At 40.9% G+C, this 16,906-nt stretch overlaps 2 protein-coding genes across 4 annotated transcripts in view; both read right to left on the bottom strand.

The window, feature by feature from the left end:
- Positions 1–2,577: 2,577 nt before the first annotated feature.
- On the bottom strand, positions 2,578–6,121 carry LOC119266929 (putative disease resistance protein RGA3). Its single transcript, XM_037548206.1, has 6 exons — positions 5,664–6,121; positions 5,382–5,441; positions 5,085–5,259; positions 4,859–5,002; positions 4,563–4,758; positions 2,578–4,059 (listed from the first exon to the last, which is right to left on the bottom strand). The coding sequence occupies exon 6, from the start codon at positions 3,973–3,975 to the stop codon at positions 2,578–2,580; it is 1,398 nt and encodes a 465-aa protein (XP_037404103.1). The 5' UTR covers positions 3,976–4,059; positions 4,563–4,758; positions 4,859–5,002; positions 5,085–5,259; positions 5,382–5,441; positions 5,664–6,121.
- Positions 6,122–11,129: 5,008 nt separating this feature from the next.
- The window catches only part of LOC119266928 (putative disease resistance protein RGA3), a 10,200-nt gene continuing 4,423 nt past the window's right edge, over positions 11,130–16,906 (bottom strand). For all 3 annotated transcript variants that reach the window (XM_037548202.1, XM_037548203.1, XM_037548204.1), the window contains 2 exons: positions 11,831–14,990; positions 11,130–11,516 (listed from right to left, as the gene is read on the bottom strand). In XM_037548202.1, the coding sequence (XP_037404099.1) occupies positions 11,850–14,906 (3,057 nt within the window). In that variant the 5' untranslated portion in view covers positions 14,907–14,990 and the 3' untranslated portion in view covers positions 11,130–11,516; positions 11,831–11,849. The remainder of the gene's footprint in view (positions 11,517–11,830; positions 14,991–16,906) is intronic.

Genomic DNA, 16,906 nt, shown 5'->3' with positions numbered 1-16,906 from the left:
AGAGAGAGAGAGAGAGAGAGGCGGGATGGGGCGCGGCCGTTAACGTTAGTGGGGCCCCTCCCTCTTTGCCGTCCGCCCCCCTTTGCCGTCCTCTTATTTTCTCTTTGTCGTCTTCTAGCGGACGGCAAAGAGGGGGGCCGTTAGGTTTTTTTTAAGCAGCTCGTCAGTGGGGCCCCCTCCCTCTTTGCCGTCTGCTAGCCGACGGCAAAGAATCTTTGTCGTCTGCTAGCGGACGGCAAAGAACTGGCTGATGGCAAATTAGGTCTTTGCCATCAGCCAGTTCTTTGTCGTCTGCCTTTTGGTAGCTGATGGCAAAGAGCTTCTTTGCCGTCCGCTAGCTGACGGCAAAGAGCTGGCAGATGGCAAAGTACCTGATTCCAGTAGTGTACGCAAAAGTCAACATACCAAGTACCCATCACAATCCCTTATCTCTCGCATTACATTATTTGCCATTTGCCTCTCGTTTTCATCTCCCCCACTTCACCCTTGCCGTTTTATTTGCCCTCTCTCTTCCGTTTGCCTTTTTCCCGCTTGTCTTTTGTTTGCTCGTGTGTTGGATTGCTTGCTTGTCACTATGGCTCAAGATAATACCAAATTGTGTGACTTTACCAATACCAACAATAATGATTTCCTTAGCACTCCGATTGCTCCTCTTACCAATACTGAATCTTGTGAAATCAATACTGCTTTGCTGAATCTTGTTATGAAAGACCATATTCGCCGGCCTTCCAAGTGAAGATGCCGCTACTCATCTAAATAGCTTCGTTGATTTATGTGATATGCAAAAGAAGAAAGATGTTGATAATGATACTGTTAAATTGAAGCTATTTCCTTTTTCGCTTAGAGATCGTGCTAAAGCTTGGTTTTCGTCTTTGCCTAAAAATAGTATGGATTCTTGGAACAAGTGCAAAGATGCTTTTATCTCTAAGTATTTTCCTCACGCTAAGATCATCTCTCTTAGGAACGATATTATGAATTTTAAGCAACTTGATCATGAACATGTTGCACAAGCTTGGGAGAGAATGCAATTAATGATACATAATTGCCCTACTCATGGGTTGAACTTGTGGATGATTATACAAAAAATTTATGCCGGATTGAATTTTGCTTCTAGAAATCTTTTAGATTCGGCCGCGGGAGGCACTTTTATGGAAATCACTTTAGGAGATGCTACTAAACTCCTAGATAATATTATGGTTAATTATTCTCAATGGCACACTGAAAGATCTACTAATAAAAAAGTGCATGCGATAGAAGAAATCAATGTTTTGAGTGGAAAGATGGATGAACTTATGAAATTATTTGCTAGTAAGAGTGTTTCTTCTGATCCTAATGATATGCCCTTGTCTACTTTGATTGAGAATAATAATGAATCTATGGATGTGAATTTTGTTGGTAGGAATAATTTTGGTAACAACGCGTATAGAGGGAACTTTAATCCTAGGCCTTATCCTAGTAACCCTTCTAATAATTATGGAAATTCCTACAACAACTCTTATGGAAATTTTAATAAGATGCCCTCTGAATTTGAGACGTGTGTTAAAGAGTTTATGAATTCACAAAAGAATTTTAATGCTTTGCTTGAAGAGAAATTGCTTAAGGTTGATGAATTAGCTAGGAATGTTGATAGAATTTCTCTTGATGTTGATTCTTTAAAGCTTAGATCTATTCCTCCTAAGCATGATATCAATGAGTCTCTCAAAGCCATGAGAATTTCCATTGATGAGTGCAAGGAAAGAACCGCTAGGATGCGTGCTACGAAAGATGCCTTTATTAAAGCGTGTTCTTCCAATTTCCATGAAAATAAACATGAAGATCTAAAAGTTATTGATGTGTCCCCTATTAAATCCTTGTTTTGCAATATGAATCTTGATAATGATGGGACTGAATATGATTCACCTTTACCTAGAAGGCGTTCCAAGAATTCGGAGTATTTAGATCTTGATGATGAAATTGATAAAAGTGGGATTGAAAAAAGCAAAACCCTAGATATTGCTAAACCCACTATTTTGGACTTCAAGGAATTTAATTATGAAAGTTTCTCTTTAATTGATTGTATTTCCTTGTTGCAATCCGTGCTAAATTCTCCTCATGCTTATAGTCAAAATAAAGCCTTTACTAAACATATCGTTGATGCCTTGATGCAATCTTATGAAGAAAAACTTGAGTTGGAAGTTTCTATCCCTAGAAAACTTTATGATGAGTGGGAACCAACTATTAAAATTAAGATTAAGGATCATGAATTTTATGCTTTATGTGATTTGGGTGCTAGTGTTTCCACTATTCCCAAAACTTTGTGCGATTTGCTAGATTTCCGTGATTTTGATGATTGCTCTCTAAACTTGCACCTTGCGGATTCCACTATTAAGAAACCTATGGGAAGAATTAATGATGTTCTTATTGTTGCAAATAGGAATTATGTGCCCATAGATTTTATCGTTCTTGATATAGATTGCAATCCTTCTTGTCCTATTATTCTTGGTAGACCTTTCCTTAGAACGATTGGTGCAATTATTAATATGAAGGAAGGGAATATTAGATTCCAATTTCAATTAAAGAAGGGCATGGAACACTTCCCTAGGAAGAAAATAAAACTCCTCGATGACCTTGCCGCTCCTCGATGAAGCCTTCAGCAATCCATAACCAGGTAACTTCATCACGTTCAATGACAGAATCTTCAACATACAAAGCACAATAAAGGAAACACTGCTTCAAACGATGCGGTAACTCATCATAGCTTAGATACAAAGCTTCTTCTATTTCATCCAAGAGGATGCTCTGAGAGCCAATAAATCTACCCAAATACCTTTTCCACTCATTCTCTGTTAGTTCTCTGCTTGACAAAGCACTAGCGGTAACCTTGATTGCAAGAGGAAGGCGACCACACTTATGAACAATCTCAATCCCTATTTTTCTTAAATTCTGCACTTCCTTTTCTTCCTCGATGTTCATGCTCTTCCAAAGTAGCTCCCATCCCACTTCTACTGCCATGAGATCAATTTGATGGGTATGGTCTATACCTATTCTCTTTGTAATTTGATAATCTCGTGTGGTTACCAATATTATTCCGACACTTGTTTCGTGAAATGCATGTCTCAGTAAATCTGTCCATACATTGGAATGCCACACATCATCAAGAACGAGAAAGAAACTCTCGCCTTTAATTATTTGTGCAAGATTTCTCTGTAGCTCTGTTATGCTTTCTCCTTGCTCACTATGCACACCAATATTCCGGAGGACCTCTTTCAAAAGAGTTACTTCACTGTAGTCTTGCGAAACAGAAATCCATGCGTGCATCTTGAAGCTTCCTTTTATTTTCTGATCATTGTATATTTTTTGAGCTAGTGTTGTCTTACCAACTCCTCCAGTTCCAACGATACCGAGCTTGTAAGACTTGTATTCCTTGTGTGCAAGCACTAAATCCACCAACTTCCTGCTAGAATGTATGATCTCCTTCCCCACAAGGTTGGGCTCAACAAGATTGGAACTTCTTATCAGTTTGGATGTTGGACCATTTCGAGTAGGTTGTGTATCACAGTTGAAAGTCAAAAATATCTTGTCATTTGCAATGCTCTCAATCTTTTTGTTCAGGCTTCTAATCCGAACAGCAACATCACGGCGTGGCACTATGTTGCAAAAACAAGAGGAAACTGAAAGGCCTTTACATGCAACTGATTTGCCTGATGATGGTGAAGGGTGGTCAGCAAGTAGCTTGCTTCCTTTACATCTAGCCACATCCAAGATTTCATCAACATCATATATAACATCTCTCAGTTGACCAAGCCAATTGTTTACTGCTTGCTCTTTTGTCCTCCTTTTCTCAGCATCATATATGCAACACTGTATTAGTTCTACTCGTCGCAGCACTTCTGCGAGCTCCTTTTCCACCCCTAAGATTAGTATGGCCTCATCAATAATGATATCTTTCAACTTATTGGCACATGATCCAAGCAGAGATGCTAGAACGGCTGCCATCAAACATATGAAATTGCGCGCACAGGGGGTAGATCACCAAAAAATACCAGGGTGACTTGTTCCGTAGATGGCAAAAAGTGAAGGCTGAAAATGAATGCACAAGGTATGTTAATATGCTTTCACAATGACAAACGTCGTCACAATGACAAACGTCTCTCTTTAAAATTATACTGGTGTATATAAGGCTTACAGGAATTTAGAATAATGGAGCTATGCAACATACAGATTCAGGATTAGGGCCAAGTACTGAATTATAAATTCCTGAGTTGGCATTATATTCTTTTATATGATTTGTGCTTGCAAATTTTAACGTGTGTTTGACTTTCGTATGTTAAAATTATTTATTATTATTATTTTTGGCTCAGTTGAATAGCCATCAGATTGCATCTGCATAGCAGCCAACTCACTGAATGGTGCACTGAGTTACAACATATACAGATTAATCATCCAGCTATATATTTTTATTTGTCAGATCTATCTTAACCCTAAATCGTTTTCCCAGATGGTAGTCCAGAAATCATGATAATTTGTTACACTGTAGTCATGAAAGTAAAGTTGCAAGCTCTGAGTACGATAGCAAGTCTTACCTTGCAAACTAGTCTTCCAGCAAGGAAAAATCGTCAATAATAAAATTCAATAGTTATCATTTTGAAGACACAGTTTACTCCAATGGTCAGCCCATCGCTACTCTTAAGATCTCGTAAGATTGAGCCCAAGCCAGATTTAAAAATAGATAATAGAAGATTATCAGTCAATCACCAAGAGAGAACCCTGCTGCTACACCTTCAATACATAATAGAAGATTATCAATCAGCTAGTGAACAAAAGGAGTAACACTGCGTTAGAGATCCAGTAGTGCAGAACATTGAGACCCAATATATACCTGAATACATGCCGGTAACAAAACTGATAAGCCACTGCTGAGAGTGCTGCGAGATCTCGGAGAGCGGCGCAGGATCAGTTCAATCATAAGTGGTCTGTGGAGCAACATGAACAACTAACAAAAGCGACCAACATGAAACTTTGCCTGCGTGCAGTGGAGGTACACTCTGATTAACTGGAGAAGATGAATGGAACGAACAAAACCGTCAGATTTGTTGATGGCTTACCAGATCTATCGGCAGCATATTGGAACCAAGCAAGAGCAAATAGTGGTTGGATACTACTTTTGGAGCCTGCGGAAAAAGATGCGGACTCTCTGGCTAGCAGAGTCTACAAAGGCAGCCTCGAGTCTTGTGAAAGAAATTAGCAAGTTGCCCACTTGCTGGCTGCTTAGTGGCATCGCTGTTTAATTAACTGGTAGCTTTCGTCAGTGCCAATAATAGATTAAGTAAAGTAATAACACTTGCCCGTACAAATGAAAAGATTAACAAGCTTTCTCGGTCTACTCTATTAGTATTGTTTACCTCGAGATTCCATGGGGACACGTGAGACCCCCTACAAAGAGTTATTGTTTTCACAGATACCTGCAAACTAAATAGATTAAGTCTGCTGACATGCCCAACACAGCACATATATATTGTTTAGACACAACCTCTTGTAAAAGGAATCAATGTATCTATGCATTGTATCAAATATCATATTTGACGGGAGCATATATTGTGAACATCGCGTAGTAGCTACTTGTTTCTTGAAACACTAGGATAAAACAACACAAATGGTGGTCTTCTTCTGGCTTAAGGACACACCGGTCGACACATCCACTCCTCCAACAGAAATGAAGCAACTGATGCCAATACACACCGGTCCAAACATCAATTATTTGGTCGAGACCTTACATTTTCTCGCTGAAAGAAGAGTAGGACTGACATCAATTAGTGCAATTTATCTAACCGGCCTGTTACTCTGATGGACCGACAGACCTTGGGACGAGGCGGAAGCAGCAGCAGAAGCAGCAGGAGGAGAGACGCATCGTGGTCGCCGCAGATCTTGCATGCCGGTCGGCGTGCAGGTGGCGCCCTCGGCCGCGAAGCAGCTGGCTGCGGCGAGCGTGGACGAAGCCATTAATTGGTGGGGGCGAGGGCCGCGCAGAGGAGTGAGTGAGGGTAGCGGAAGCAACCGAGAGGAATCGCTGGAAGATTGTGTGGAGGGGAGGGATTTCAGTCGGAGGGGGAGGACGACGACGGCCGGGCAGAGGAACGGCGGCTCCGTTCAGGCGATGGGGGAAAGAAAACGAGGAGATGCAGCAGGCCCAACCCAGCCCTGTAAACAACAACGGTTTCTCGGGCCGACACCACTCGCTTCAGCAGGCCCTAAACAAGCCCATTTGGGTCAAGGTCCAACAAAAGAAATCTCCAAAGGTTCGCGACATTCTTTGAAACACGAACACTTTTTTTTAAACAAATTGGTTTGAATTGTCTCAAAAAAAAAACAAATTGGTTTGAATTGTGAATATTCGTAGGCACGACCATTTCTAAAAATAAGGATTTTTTTGGAAACACAGACATTTATTAGAATTTGGGAACACTTTTTTCGAATTTCAGGAGAAAATTTCAAAAACGTGATTTAAAAAAAACACTGTGAATACTTTTAAGCACGGACATTTTTGGAAAACACAAGTTTTGGAAACTTTCTTAAAAACTTGTGCACATGTTTTAAAAACCTAAACAAACAAAAAAACCGGTAAAAAGAAAAATTCCGGTCTGAAACATTCTACAATGTTCTTGAAAATGGTAACATAATGTTCACTTTTTATGCTAGATAATGGGCCGTCCCACCTAACGCTCGCTTCGATCCTCCTATGTGAAAGGCCAGCCTGTCTGATGCAAAATGCACAAAATAGGATTCACTATCAGGGGCTCCTTCAATGAGAATTTCGTCATTCAAAAATCACTACCATGAAGAAAGTGTATCCCAAAGATTTCATTGTAATTTTTAGTTGTACGAGTTATTTTATAGTTTCTTGGATCTTTGATTGTACTTGTAAATTGTATTTTTTTTTAAAAGGGGGATTCCCCGGCCTCTGCATCAGAAAGATGCATACGGCCATCTTATTAACCAAATAAAGTAGTGTCAACATGGTTCCAAAGGTTTTCAAAAATAATAAAAAAGCACAGAAAGCTCACACAGAGCCAATAAGGGCTAGAAACATCAACTAGCCAAGAAAAGACGCCACAACCGGCTGGCTAAAACTAGATAGGAAAACTAATTACCTATCATATTACATGACCGCCATCCAAACCGGTTGAAGATATCCCGAGCTACCATCTCCCAGCGGAAAGACCCAGTAACCAAATGCTCCCTGGCCTCCGTCTGAGTGAGTAGCGACCACGAACAGATCAGAGCCGTAGTTCGGAATATGACCTGCAAAAAATGTATACATGATATTCTGTTAAAAACCAAATCATTTCTGCAAGTCCAGATAGTCCACAGCAAAGCACAAACTCCAACCCGAATATGTCTCGCTAAGTCAGGCTCAATCCCATTAAGCCATGTCCCAAATAACGCATTAACAGAATTCGGTGGATTGATATTAAAAGCAATGTGGATCGTCTGCCAAAGTACCTTGGTCAACGGGCAATCAAAAAAGAGGTGTTTGATAGTCTCATCCCGATCGCAGAAACTACACCTAGTAGGTCCTGTCCAATTACGCTTTATCAAGTTGTCCTTAGTTAAAATAACTTGTTTATGGACAAACCACATAAACACTTTTATTTTCAAAGGAACTTTGACATCCCAAACATGCTTGGACGTAGGAATGGAGTTCGAATTAATAACATTAATATACATTGATTTAACCGTGAATACTCCAGACTTAGTCAATTTCCAGCGTAATTCATCGGGTTATTGTGAAAGCTGGACCTCCATCAGTCTCCTAACTAGACGGAGCCATTCTTCCCAACGATTGCCCGCTAGTGTTCGTCAGAACTAAATATTAAGGGGGGTAGATTGAAAGACCGATGCGACGAACACCTCACGTCGTTGAACAATGCGGTACAAAGACGGATATTGGATGGCCAAGGGTGTCTCGCCGAGCCAAGTATCCTCCCAGAAACGTGTACTCGTGTTGTTTCCAATAACAAACTTTGTCCTATTAAACAAGGACTGTTTGACTTTCATCAGACCTTTTCAGAAAGGTGAATCGGTCGGCCTGACTGTAACCTGGGACAAAGTTTTTGTCTGGAGGTACTTGCTGCGAAGGATTTGAGCCCACATAACATCATTCTCCGATGAGAGCTTCCACAGCCACTTGTTAAGAAGGCATTTATTCTTAACCTCTAGATTCTCAATACCTAGACCACCTTGGTCTTTCGGTCTACAGATGATATCCCATTTGGCAAGCCGATATTTTCTTTTAAGCTCATCACCCTGCCAAAAGAAACGCGATCAATAGAAGTCCAGTCTCTTCCTAACACCAACTGGGACCTCAAAAAACGATAGGAGAAACATTGGCATACTCGTGAGCACCGAATTAATCAGGATTAATCGGACTCCGTATGACATGAGCTTACCCTTCCAGCAACTCATTTTCTTCTCAAATCGGTCCTCGATGCACTTTCACTCTCTGTTTGTCAGCCTACGATGATGGATTGGAATCCCCAGGTAAGAGAAGGGTAACTCTCCCAACTCACACCCAAACAATTGCCTATAAGCATCCTGTTCGTCTTTGGCCCTACCAAAACAGAACAGCTCGCTCTTAGGAAAGTTAATCTTTAACCCGGTCAATTGTTCAAATAGGCATAACACAAGCTTCATATTTCTCGCCTTGGCCAAGTCATGCTCCATAAAGATGATTGTATCATCAGCGTACTGAAGGATGGATACACCTCCATCAATAAGATGAGGTACCAATCCACCTACTTGACCATTTTCCTTAGCCCTTCCTATCAAAATTGCTAACATATCCACCACAATGTTAAATAGGATAGGGGACATCGGATCTCCTTGTTTTAGGCCTTTATGTGTCTGGAAGTAATGACCTATGTCATCATTAACTTTAATTCCCACACTACCTTTTTGCGTAAATGATTCAATCTGTCGGCGCCGGGCTTCATCACAACCTTTCATACGCAATGACTGTTGGAGGAATGGCCATTTGACCTTATCGTACGCTTTCTCGAAATCCACCTTAAAATTTACTCCATCTAATTTTTTGGAATGGATTTCATGGAGTGTTTCATGCAGGACGACCACCCCTTCAAGGATATTTCTGTCCGGCATGAAAGCAGTTTGGGACTGTTGCACCACAGAATGCGCAATCTGTGTGAGCCTGTTAGTCCCGACCTTGGTGAAAATTTTGAAACTAACATTGAGGAGACAGATCGACCTGAATTGCTCAATTCTCACAGCATCCGTTTTCTTGGGAAGCAGTGTGATAATCCCAAAATTCAAGTGAAATAATTGAAGCTGTCCAGAGAACAGATCATGGAACATAGGTAGTAAATCCTCCTTAATAATGTGCCAGCACTTTTTATAGAACTCTGCCGGGAATCCATCCGGTCCGGGAGCCTTATTGTTTTTCATCTGTGCAATAGCATCAACCACGTCCTTCTCCGAGAACGGGGCAACCAGAATATCATTATCGGCAGCCGATAGCTGGGGCACATCCTCAGTCCTGGACTCATCAAGGGACACACAATTATCCTCCGGAGGTCCAAATAACTGCTTATAATAATCGGTAATATATGTTTTTAGGTTATCCTGACCTAAAATAGCGCCCTCGTCTTGCTCAAGCTGAAAGATACGCTTCTTTCTGTGCTTGCCATTATCTATCAAATGGAAGAATTGAGTATTCGCGTCCCCTTGGACCATTTTGCGGACTTTAGCACGCAAAGCCCACTTCAATTCTTCTTCCGGAGCAGTTCTTTCAACCTCTTCTCCGCCTCATTTTTAACCTGAAGCTCAGCTGGCGATAAAATAGTGGATTCGGTCTATATGTCCAGGGCCTGTATAAGAGTAAGGAGTCTATCCTTTTCAATCTTATACACACCACTGAGGTGCTTAGCCCAACCCCGTAAGAAACTTCTCAAATGCCTAATCTTATTCTGCCAACGCTCTATTGCAGTCTTGCCTCCTACACCTCTATCCCATTCCCTGGCAATCAAGTCCACGAACCCCTCACATTCAAACCATGACATCTCGAAAGAGGAGGTGTTCTTGTTACCCACGAGGTTCGGCTCCCCTGAGTCCACGAACAATGGGGTGTGATCAGATATTCCCCTCGAAAGAGCTTGCACCGTAACCAGAGGGAACTTTTGTTCCCACTCCACGCTCGCAAGAACTCGATCAAGTTTTTCATAGGTAGGGTTTGGCAGAGCATTAGCCCAGGTAAACTTTCTACCAGAAAGCTCTATCTCTCTCAGATCCAAGCTTTCAATAATGGTATTGAACATAAACGACCATCTGCCGTCAAAGTTATCATTGTTCTTCTCCTCTCTCCTCCTGATGATATTGAAATCACCTCCAACTAAAATTGGAAGCTCTTCTGACCCACAGATTCGAACAAGGTCCACCAGAAACTCCGCTTTAAGCTCAGGCTGTGCGGCACCATAAACCGCCACCAAAGCCTAGTTAAAACCATCTATCCTAGACCTGACTCGAAACTTCACCGCGAAGTCGCCCATCACTACACTTCGGACTTGTAAATTGTAATGGTTCTTTTGTTTCAATAAAGTTATTACGATTATCTAAAAGAAAAGGGTTCCCCCAATCCCCGTTGACGGGCGAACTGAGCATTGCTTGCTAGCTAGGGCAGATGGTGCACGCGGTAGTTTGTGTCTTTTCCTTGTTCTTATTCAGCTCTTTTTGCAGAGCATAGTTCAGATATCTGCGTCGAAATGCAATTTCATCTTCGCTTTCCGCCCTTCGCCCAAGTCCAGAGCTCCGGCACAGGGTACCTCCCGCAGGGGTTGTGCTCCCAGACATCGGCAGCATCCACCTCCACCGCACTGCGCACATCTCCTCGCTGTGTTCAGTCTGCACTCTGCAGCTATGTCAGTATGGCAACAGCCAGGAAAAAAATATGTACAAAATTATTATTGGTCCTGATTTCAGTCAGAGAGTCCTTCTGATAATGCAGTTTCGCCATACGACGGACCGCAGGATTACAGAAACAAAGTGCTCTTCCTTCACCAGGTCACACACACAAGTTCGGCCATACATACAGGTTACACAGTTCATTGTAGCAAGCCTCAGGCCCAAGCTCAGCAACAAAATAAAAAGAAATGCATCACTTCCATTCAAATAATACAATCACGTGAAAATAAAGTTTGTCGGTTACATCCAAAGAACCAAACTGTGTCACACAGGTTCAGTACAGCAAAGGCCTCTGGCCCCAAGTTCAGGAAAAAAATAAAACGAAACTCGTCGGAAACTGAAAGCATACCACATGGGAGGTTTAGTACAGCAAAGGCGTCTGGCCCGAACTCAGATATAAACAAAATGAAATGCGATACAGTATTCCCAAAGGAAAACAGAATACTTCATTCACCAGCTTGGTACGCATCATGCTACCTGTGCACCTTCAACATTGACAGGCCTCCTCAACTTAGTATGCCTCATCATGCTTTGCCCGCTCAAGTGAACTGCACCTTCAGTCCAGCCTATAATAGAATTTGGAAACAAACCCGTAGTAGTTAAGTGGTTTGCTACGATGAGCATATTCTATGAAACACATAAGCAACTTAGAGCAACACACAACACTTGATAACTTGTATGCATGCAATCTGCTGCCATGGGCATGTATAAAAGCTCTTTTCAAATATGTACAAGCACAACAGATTTAAGCATTTCTCGTGCATCAGAATAATATTTCGAAGCTTGCAATTTTATGCATCCAATGAGGCAAAAAATTATGGTCCAAAGAATCAAAGACACAAAACAAAATGTCCAACCAGTATATATGCAGTGTTCATACCTTGTGTTTTCATTGCCATCTAACTGGTAGACAATGTGTAGATATCCAGGTCATCGCCATGAAGTCGTTGGTGCTGCTCTTGAAGACCAGACACCCAGCAGGAAGATATCTCTTGCATATCCTCGCCCAGCCCCAGCTGCTGCAAGCTTCCCACACCCTCCACATGGCTCAAGTTCGGACAGCCATGTACACGCAGCTCTGTCACTTGAGGGAGGTTGGAGATCCTCTCCAAGCTTTCACATTTCTGAATAATAAGGAGCTCAGACAGCAGTGGGAAGTCCTCCAGGGCCTTCAAGTTGTTTGTTCCAATTAATCTGAGCTCCTTCAAGCTGGCGGTATCCTCTCCAAGCCGTCGCGGAAGAGCCCTCAATTTATGGCAATTGAAGAGATCCAACACCATCAAACGAGGGAACAGTTGATATCCTGCAGATCGGACATCATCTTTTCGAATTTCAGCAGCTCCATCCTCCCCCCCTTCATCCTCAGCAGTTTCTTCTTCAAAAAAAGACCACTCCTCCCAGTTTGGCATATCCATGATTATTAACCATTCAAGTTTAGGGAAAGCAACTAACTCATTCCATACGGGATCACTGTTCCTGCAACCAACAAATTCAGGTCCAACCTTGGTAACTGCATATGCTCCATCAATTTTCAGATATTTCAAGTTTGGTAGCTGCCCAATTGGTGGAAGTTCCACACATGATCGTAAATCGGTGAGGAGCAAGTGTATCACTGAAGACAAACAGCTGGTACCAAGCCATGTGGGATAACGCCGACCAAAAAACCGTGAAATAGTTAGGTTTTCCAGGTTGCGTGGAGGTATTAGCTGCTCAAGGACATTCTGAGCATTGCTAACATCTTCTTCGGTATATGGTTCCTCTCCACGTTCAGTCCAGAATAGTCTTAGTTCTTTTAGATGCTTTTTGTCCGTCAACACTGTATTTGTACTACAATGAGTCACCCTTTCCAATCTAACAAGACCAAGAAACCTCATCTGCGACACAGAAGATAACTCTTCCAACTGCCATCCATCTTGCATATCAACATTATCACTTCCGTCACCAACAGGAAATGCTCGTAAATCAGTCAGGAACTTCAATTTTCCTATTCCTTTTGGAACCTGATTTATTTTTGTGCAGACGAGAACAAGACGTCTTAAACTGCACAACTGGGTCGTCGCCCAAGGAAGACTATGCAGATTCTCGCACCATCTCAAGCTCAGAACTTGAAGGTTCTTTAAGGAGCCAATGGATTCCGGAAGACAAGATATGCTAGTATAATCTAGATTAAGTAGGCGTAGATGTATCAGTTTTCCTATATAATCTGGAATGCTTTGCACAAGTGAGTAATTCAGTACCAGAACACGAAGAAGCAGAAATTTCTTGAATAGTGTATCATCGATTCTCCGTGGACCATTAACAACTAGGAAAGTCCTCACCTTAATTTCCATCTTATCCATTCTAGGTAACACTACTTTACCCTTCTTGCTGATAGCATTAACACGTCGCAGTTTTGACATATTTTGACCACTTAATGTTTCAACATCCCCAATAAAACATTCTTCTCTTGATATATAGCAAGCAAGTTGTCTCAAAAGGTCATGCATTCTGCATTCGGCCTGGTCAAAAATTACACTATCTGGATGGAGGAGATTCCGATGGATTAGCTCATAGTAGTACTCTTCTGCTGTGTCTTCTAATAGTTGGCCTTGTTTCTCCTCGACGAAACCTTCAGCAATCCATAACATGGTAATTTCCCTACGAAGAATGATAGTACCTTCAATATACAAAGCACAATAAAGGAAACACTGCTTAAGACGATGTGGTAATTCATCGTAGCTTAAATACAAAACTCCTTCAGTTTCATCAGAGAACATGCTTTGTGAGCTAGCATACTTTTCCAGAAACTTTTTCCACTCATTCTCCGTTACATCCCTGCCAGCCAAAGCACTAGCAATAACCTTGATAGCAAGAGGGAGGCGGCCACATTTGCGAACAATCTCAATCCCAGTGTTTCTTAAATTCTGCACTTCTTTCTCTTTGTCGATGTTCATGTTCTTCCAAAGTAGCTCCCATCCCACCTCTACTGACATGAGATCAACTTGATGGGTATGTTCTACACCTATTCTCTTTGCAATTTGATCATCTCGTGTGGTTAGCAATAATACTCCGGCGGTCGTTTCATGCAATGCAGGTCTTAATAAATCCATCCATACATTGGGATGCCAGACGTCATCTAGGACAAGAAGGAAACTCTTTCCGTTGATTGTTTCTGCAACCTTTCTCTGTAGTTCTGCTATGGTTTCCCCTTGCTCATGATGCACACCAATATTTCGGAGAACCTCTTTCAGAAGTGTTACTTCACTATAGTCTTGCGAAACACAAACCCATGCCTGTTGCCTGAAGCTTCTTTTTACTTTTTGGTCATTGTATATTTTCTGAGCTAGTGTTGTCTTACCAACTCCTCCTGTTCCAACAATAGCAAGCTTGTAAGACTTACTTTCCTTGTGTGCAAGAATTAAGTCAACCAGTTTCCTGCTAGAATGTATGATCTCCTTCCCCACAAGGTTGGGCTCAACAAGGTTGGAACTTCTTATCAGTTTGGATGTTGAACCCTGTCCAGTAGGTTGTGTACTACTGTTGAGTGTTAAAAAAATCTTGTCCTTTGAAATGTTCTCTATCTTCTTATTCAGAATTCTAATCTGAACAGCAACATCACGACGTGACCCGATGTAACAAAAGCAAGAGGAAATTGAAAGGCATTTACATGCAGCTAATTTGCTTGATGATGATGAAGGATGGTCAGGCAGTAGCTTGCTACCTTTACATCTGGCCATATCTAACATTTCATCAACATCATATATGACATCTCTCAGTTGACCAAGCCAATTGTTTACTGCTAACTCTTTTGTCCTCCTTTTCTCAGCATCATATATACAACATCGTATTAACTCTACTCGTCGCAGCAGTTCTGCGAGCTCTTCTTCCACCCCTAGGATTAATATGGCCTCATTTGTAATGATATCTTTCAACTTATTGGCACATGATCCAAGCAAAGATTCTAGTATGGTTGCCATTGATCAGACAGATTGAATTCAGTGCTAGAGATCCACCAGAAAACACCAACGTGACTTGTTTTGCAGAATGGCAAAAAGTGAAGGCTGAAAATAAATACACAAGGTATGTGAACATGCTTCAAAAATGAGACAAGTCTTAGAAGATATTGACAGATATCACTACTGATTTGCTATTTACTGAATAAATCTAGCATAATGAAGCTGTAGGGCCAAGTATGTTGTAAAAAACCCTAAGATGGCATTCAATTTTCACTTTTTTGTACTCATAAATGTACATGTGTCTTACTATTGTAGGATAACATGATTTTTTTTGTTTGGTTTGCTCAGTTGCAGGGCCAGCATACACAACAAACCACAAAAAAAGTTGCATTAAGTTATACTTTAGTCTATTAAATAGGCAGATGAATCAAGTTTTTGTTTGTGTGATCGATCCATCTTGTCCATGAATAATCTTACAAGTTTTCTTACATGCTAAGCTTAGAAACCACAATAACTTATTCCATTTATATATCAATTATTATTTTATTATAAAACAAGAGGCAAATGAGCTACCACGTTCCTCCACAGAGTCAAAATTATCTCAGCCATTAATCATATTAGTGTAATGGCAGAGATTTATAAAATAAAATAAAATTTGTGTGGTACTGACCCGTGAGAAATACCAACAAAGTACAGTGGATTCGTAAAGCATTTGCAGTGCACATGATGACACCATCACCATGTAAACGTATAAGCGCGCAAAGCTTCTACTATGTATACTTAAACAGTGGCCTTTTCTCCTCTTCCGTAAATTGAAAACAATGTTTCCATACAAGTTAGTAGTTGGGTTTACATAAAACAATTATATACATATATATATATAGTAATATATACATAAGAATTAAGTATAATGTTGCAAAAAGTTGGTGGAAGCCACATATAAAATAGTTAAACAGCTAAGTTAGAAATAAATTGTCCCAAAAGTATAGTGTTGAAATGAAGTTTGTGCTTTATATATGAAGTTAGAAATAAATTGTGAATAAAAAATATTAGCTGGATAAAAATAGCACTGCTTCTGAAAAAAAAATACTAAATGCAAATATGAAACCAAAAAATGTTAGCAAATTAGTTTCATGTGAACTCTATATCAGGAGGCAAGAAATGCTACTAGAAGGGGACATAAATAGCTAAATTAGGAATAATATGCACAGACATGTACGGATACTACTATTTTTGTACGAAATTAAGAATTAGAAATAAATATACATTAACAAGTTGGTTGATATTTCAGTTCCCCTAAAGGTACTGAGTGGAGAAGTGCTTAAAAGGTTTACCTATAAGCCATTAATCTCTAGATTTAATTTTTGATTGGAATTTTCTTGAAGACTTGAAAGAAGCATCCTACTAAGGTGTTGTAGCCAACATGTCTGGCTTCTGCTATTAAGGGTGTGTTTGGGACAGCTACGCTCCACAACTTCAGTACTGAATCTGATGCAACTCAAATGCCTCAACTTTGATTTTTTTAGTGGAGTGTGTTAGATGACTCTACGAAACATCGTCCGGATCAAATACGAGTAGTAGATCAACATACATCGAGTTGGAGTACCATCTAGTTCATTTTAATGGAGTAGAGAAATAGATGCTTCTACACGGACCATATCCCCTGTCCCTGGAGTTATGATGAAAATACCCCACCATGCCATTCACTTAACAGTATTTTCACGAACTGATTCCTTCACAAAATAGAATTTTGGTCTTCTTTTTCAATTCCCCATTGCTAGCGACGGCTAGGGCTCCTCTATCAGCATGTCCAGCGACCCCAAATCTAGAACGTCGGCGACCCCCTGCCCCCCTCTAGAACTCAGGCAACCCCCCACTTTCGATGCTATCCAGTGATTGCCACAACGAGAGGGTGGCTGGCGGAGTGCTTCATCTTGTTGGGGACATGGACCTCGTCAGCGACAGGACCATGCAAGAACCTCATGTAGCAGTTTTTTTGAGAAATTTAAGCCTTGGGTCTA

Source organism: Triticum dicoccoides, chromosome 3A, assembly GCF_002162155.2.
Source record: "Triticum dicoccoides isolate Atlit2015 ecotype Zavitan chromosome 3A, WEW_v2.0, whole genome shotgun sequence".
Taxonomy (NCBI): domain Eukaryota; kingdom Viridiplantae; phylum Streptophyta; class Magnoliopsida; order Poales; family Poaceae; genus Triticum; species Triticum dicoccoides.
This window is presented reverse-complemented; position numbering and strand designations above follow the sequence as displayed.

What these genes read in the sequence shown, in the direction of transcription:
- LOC119266929 (XM_037548206.1), bottom strand. Translation starts at nt 3,975, where the DNA reads ATGGCAGCCGTTCTAGCATCTCTGCTTGGATCATGTGCCAATAAGTTG.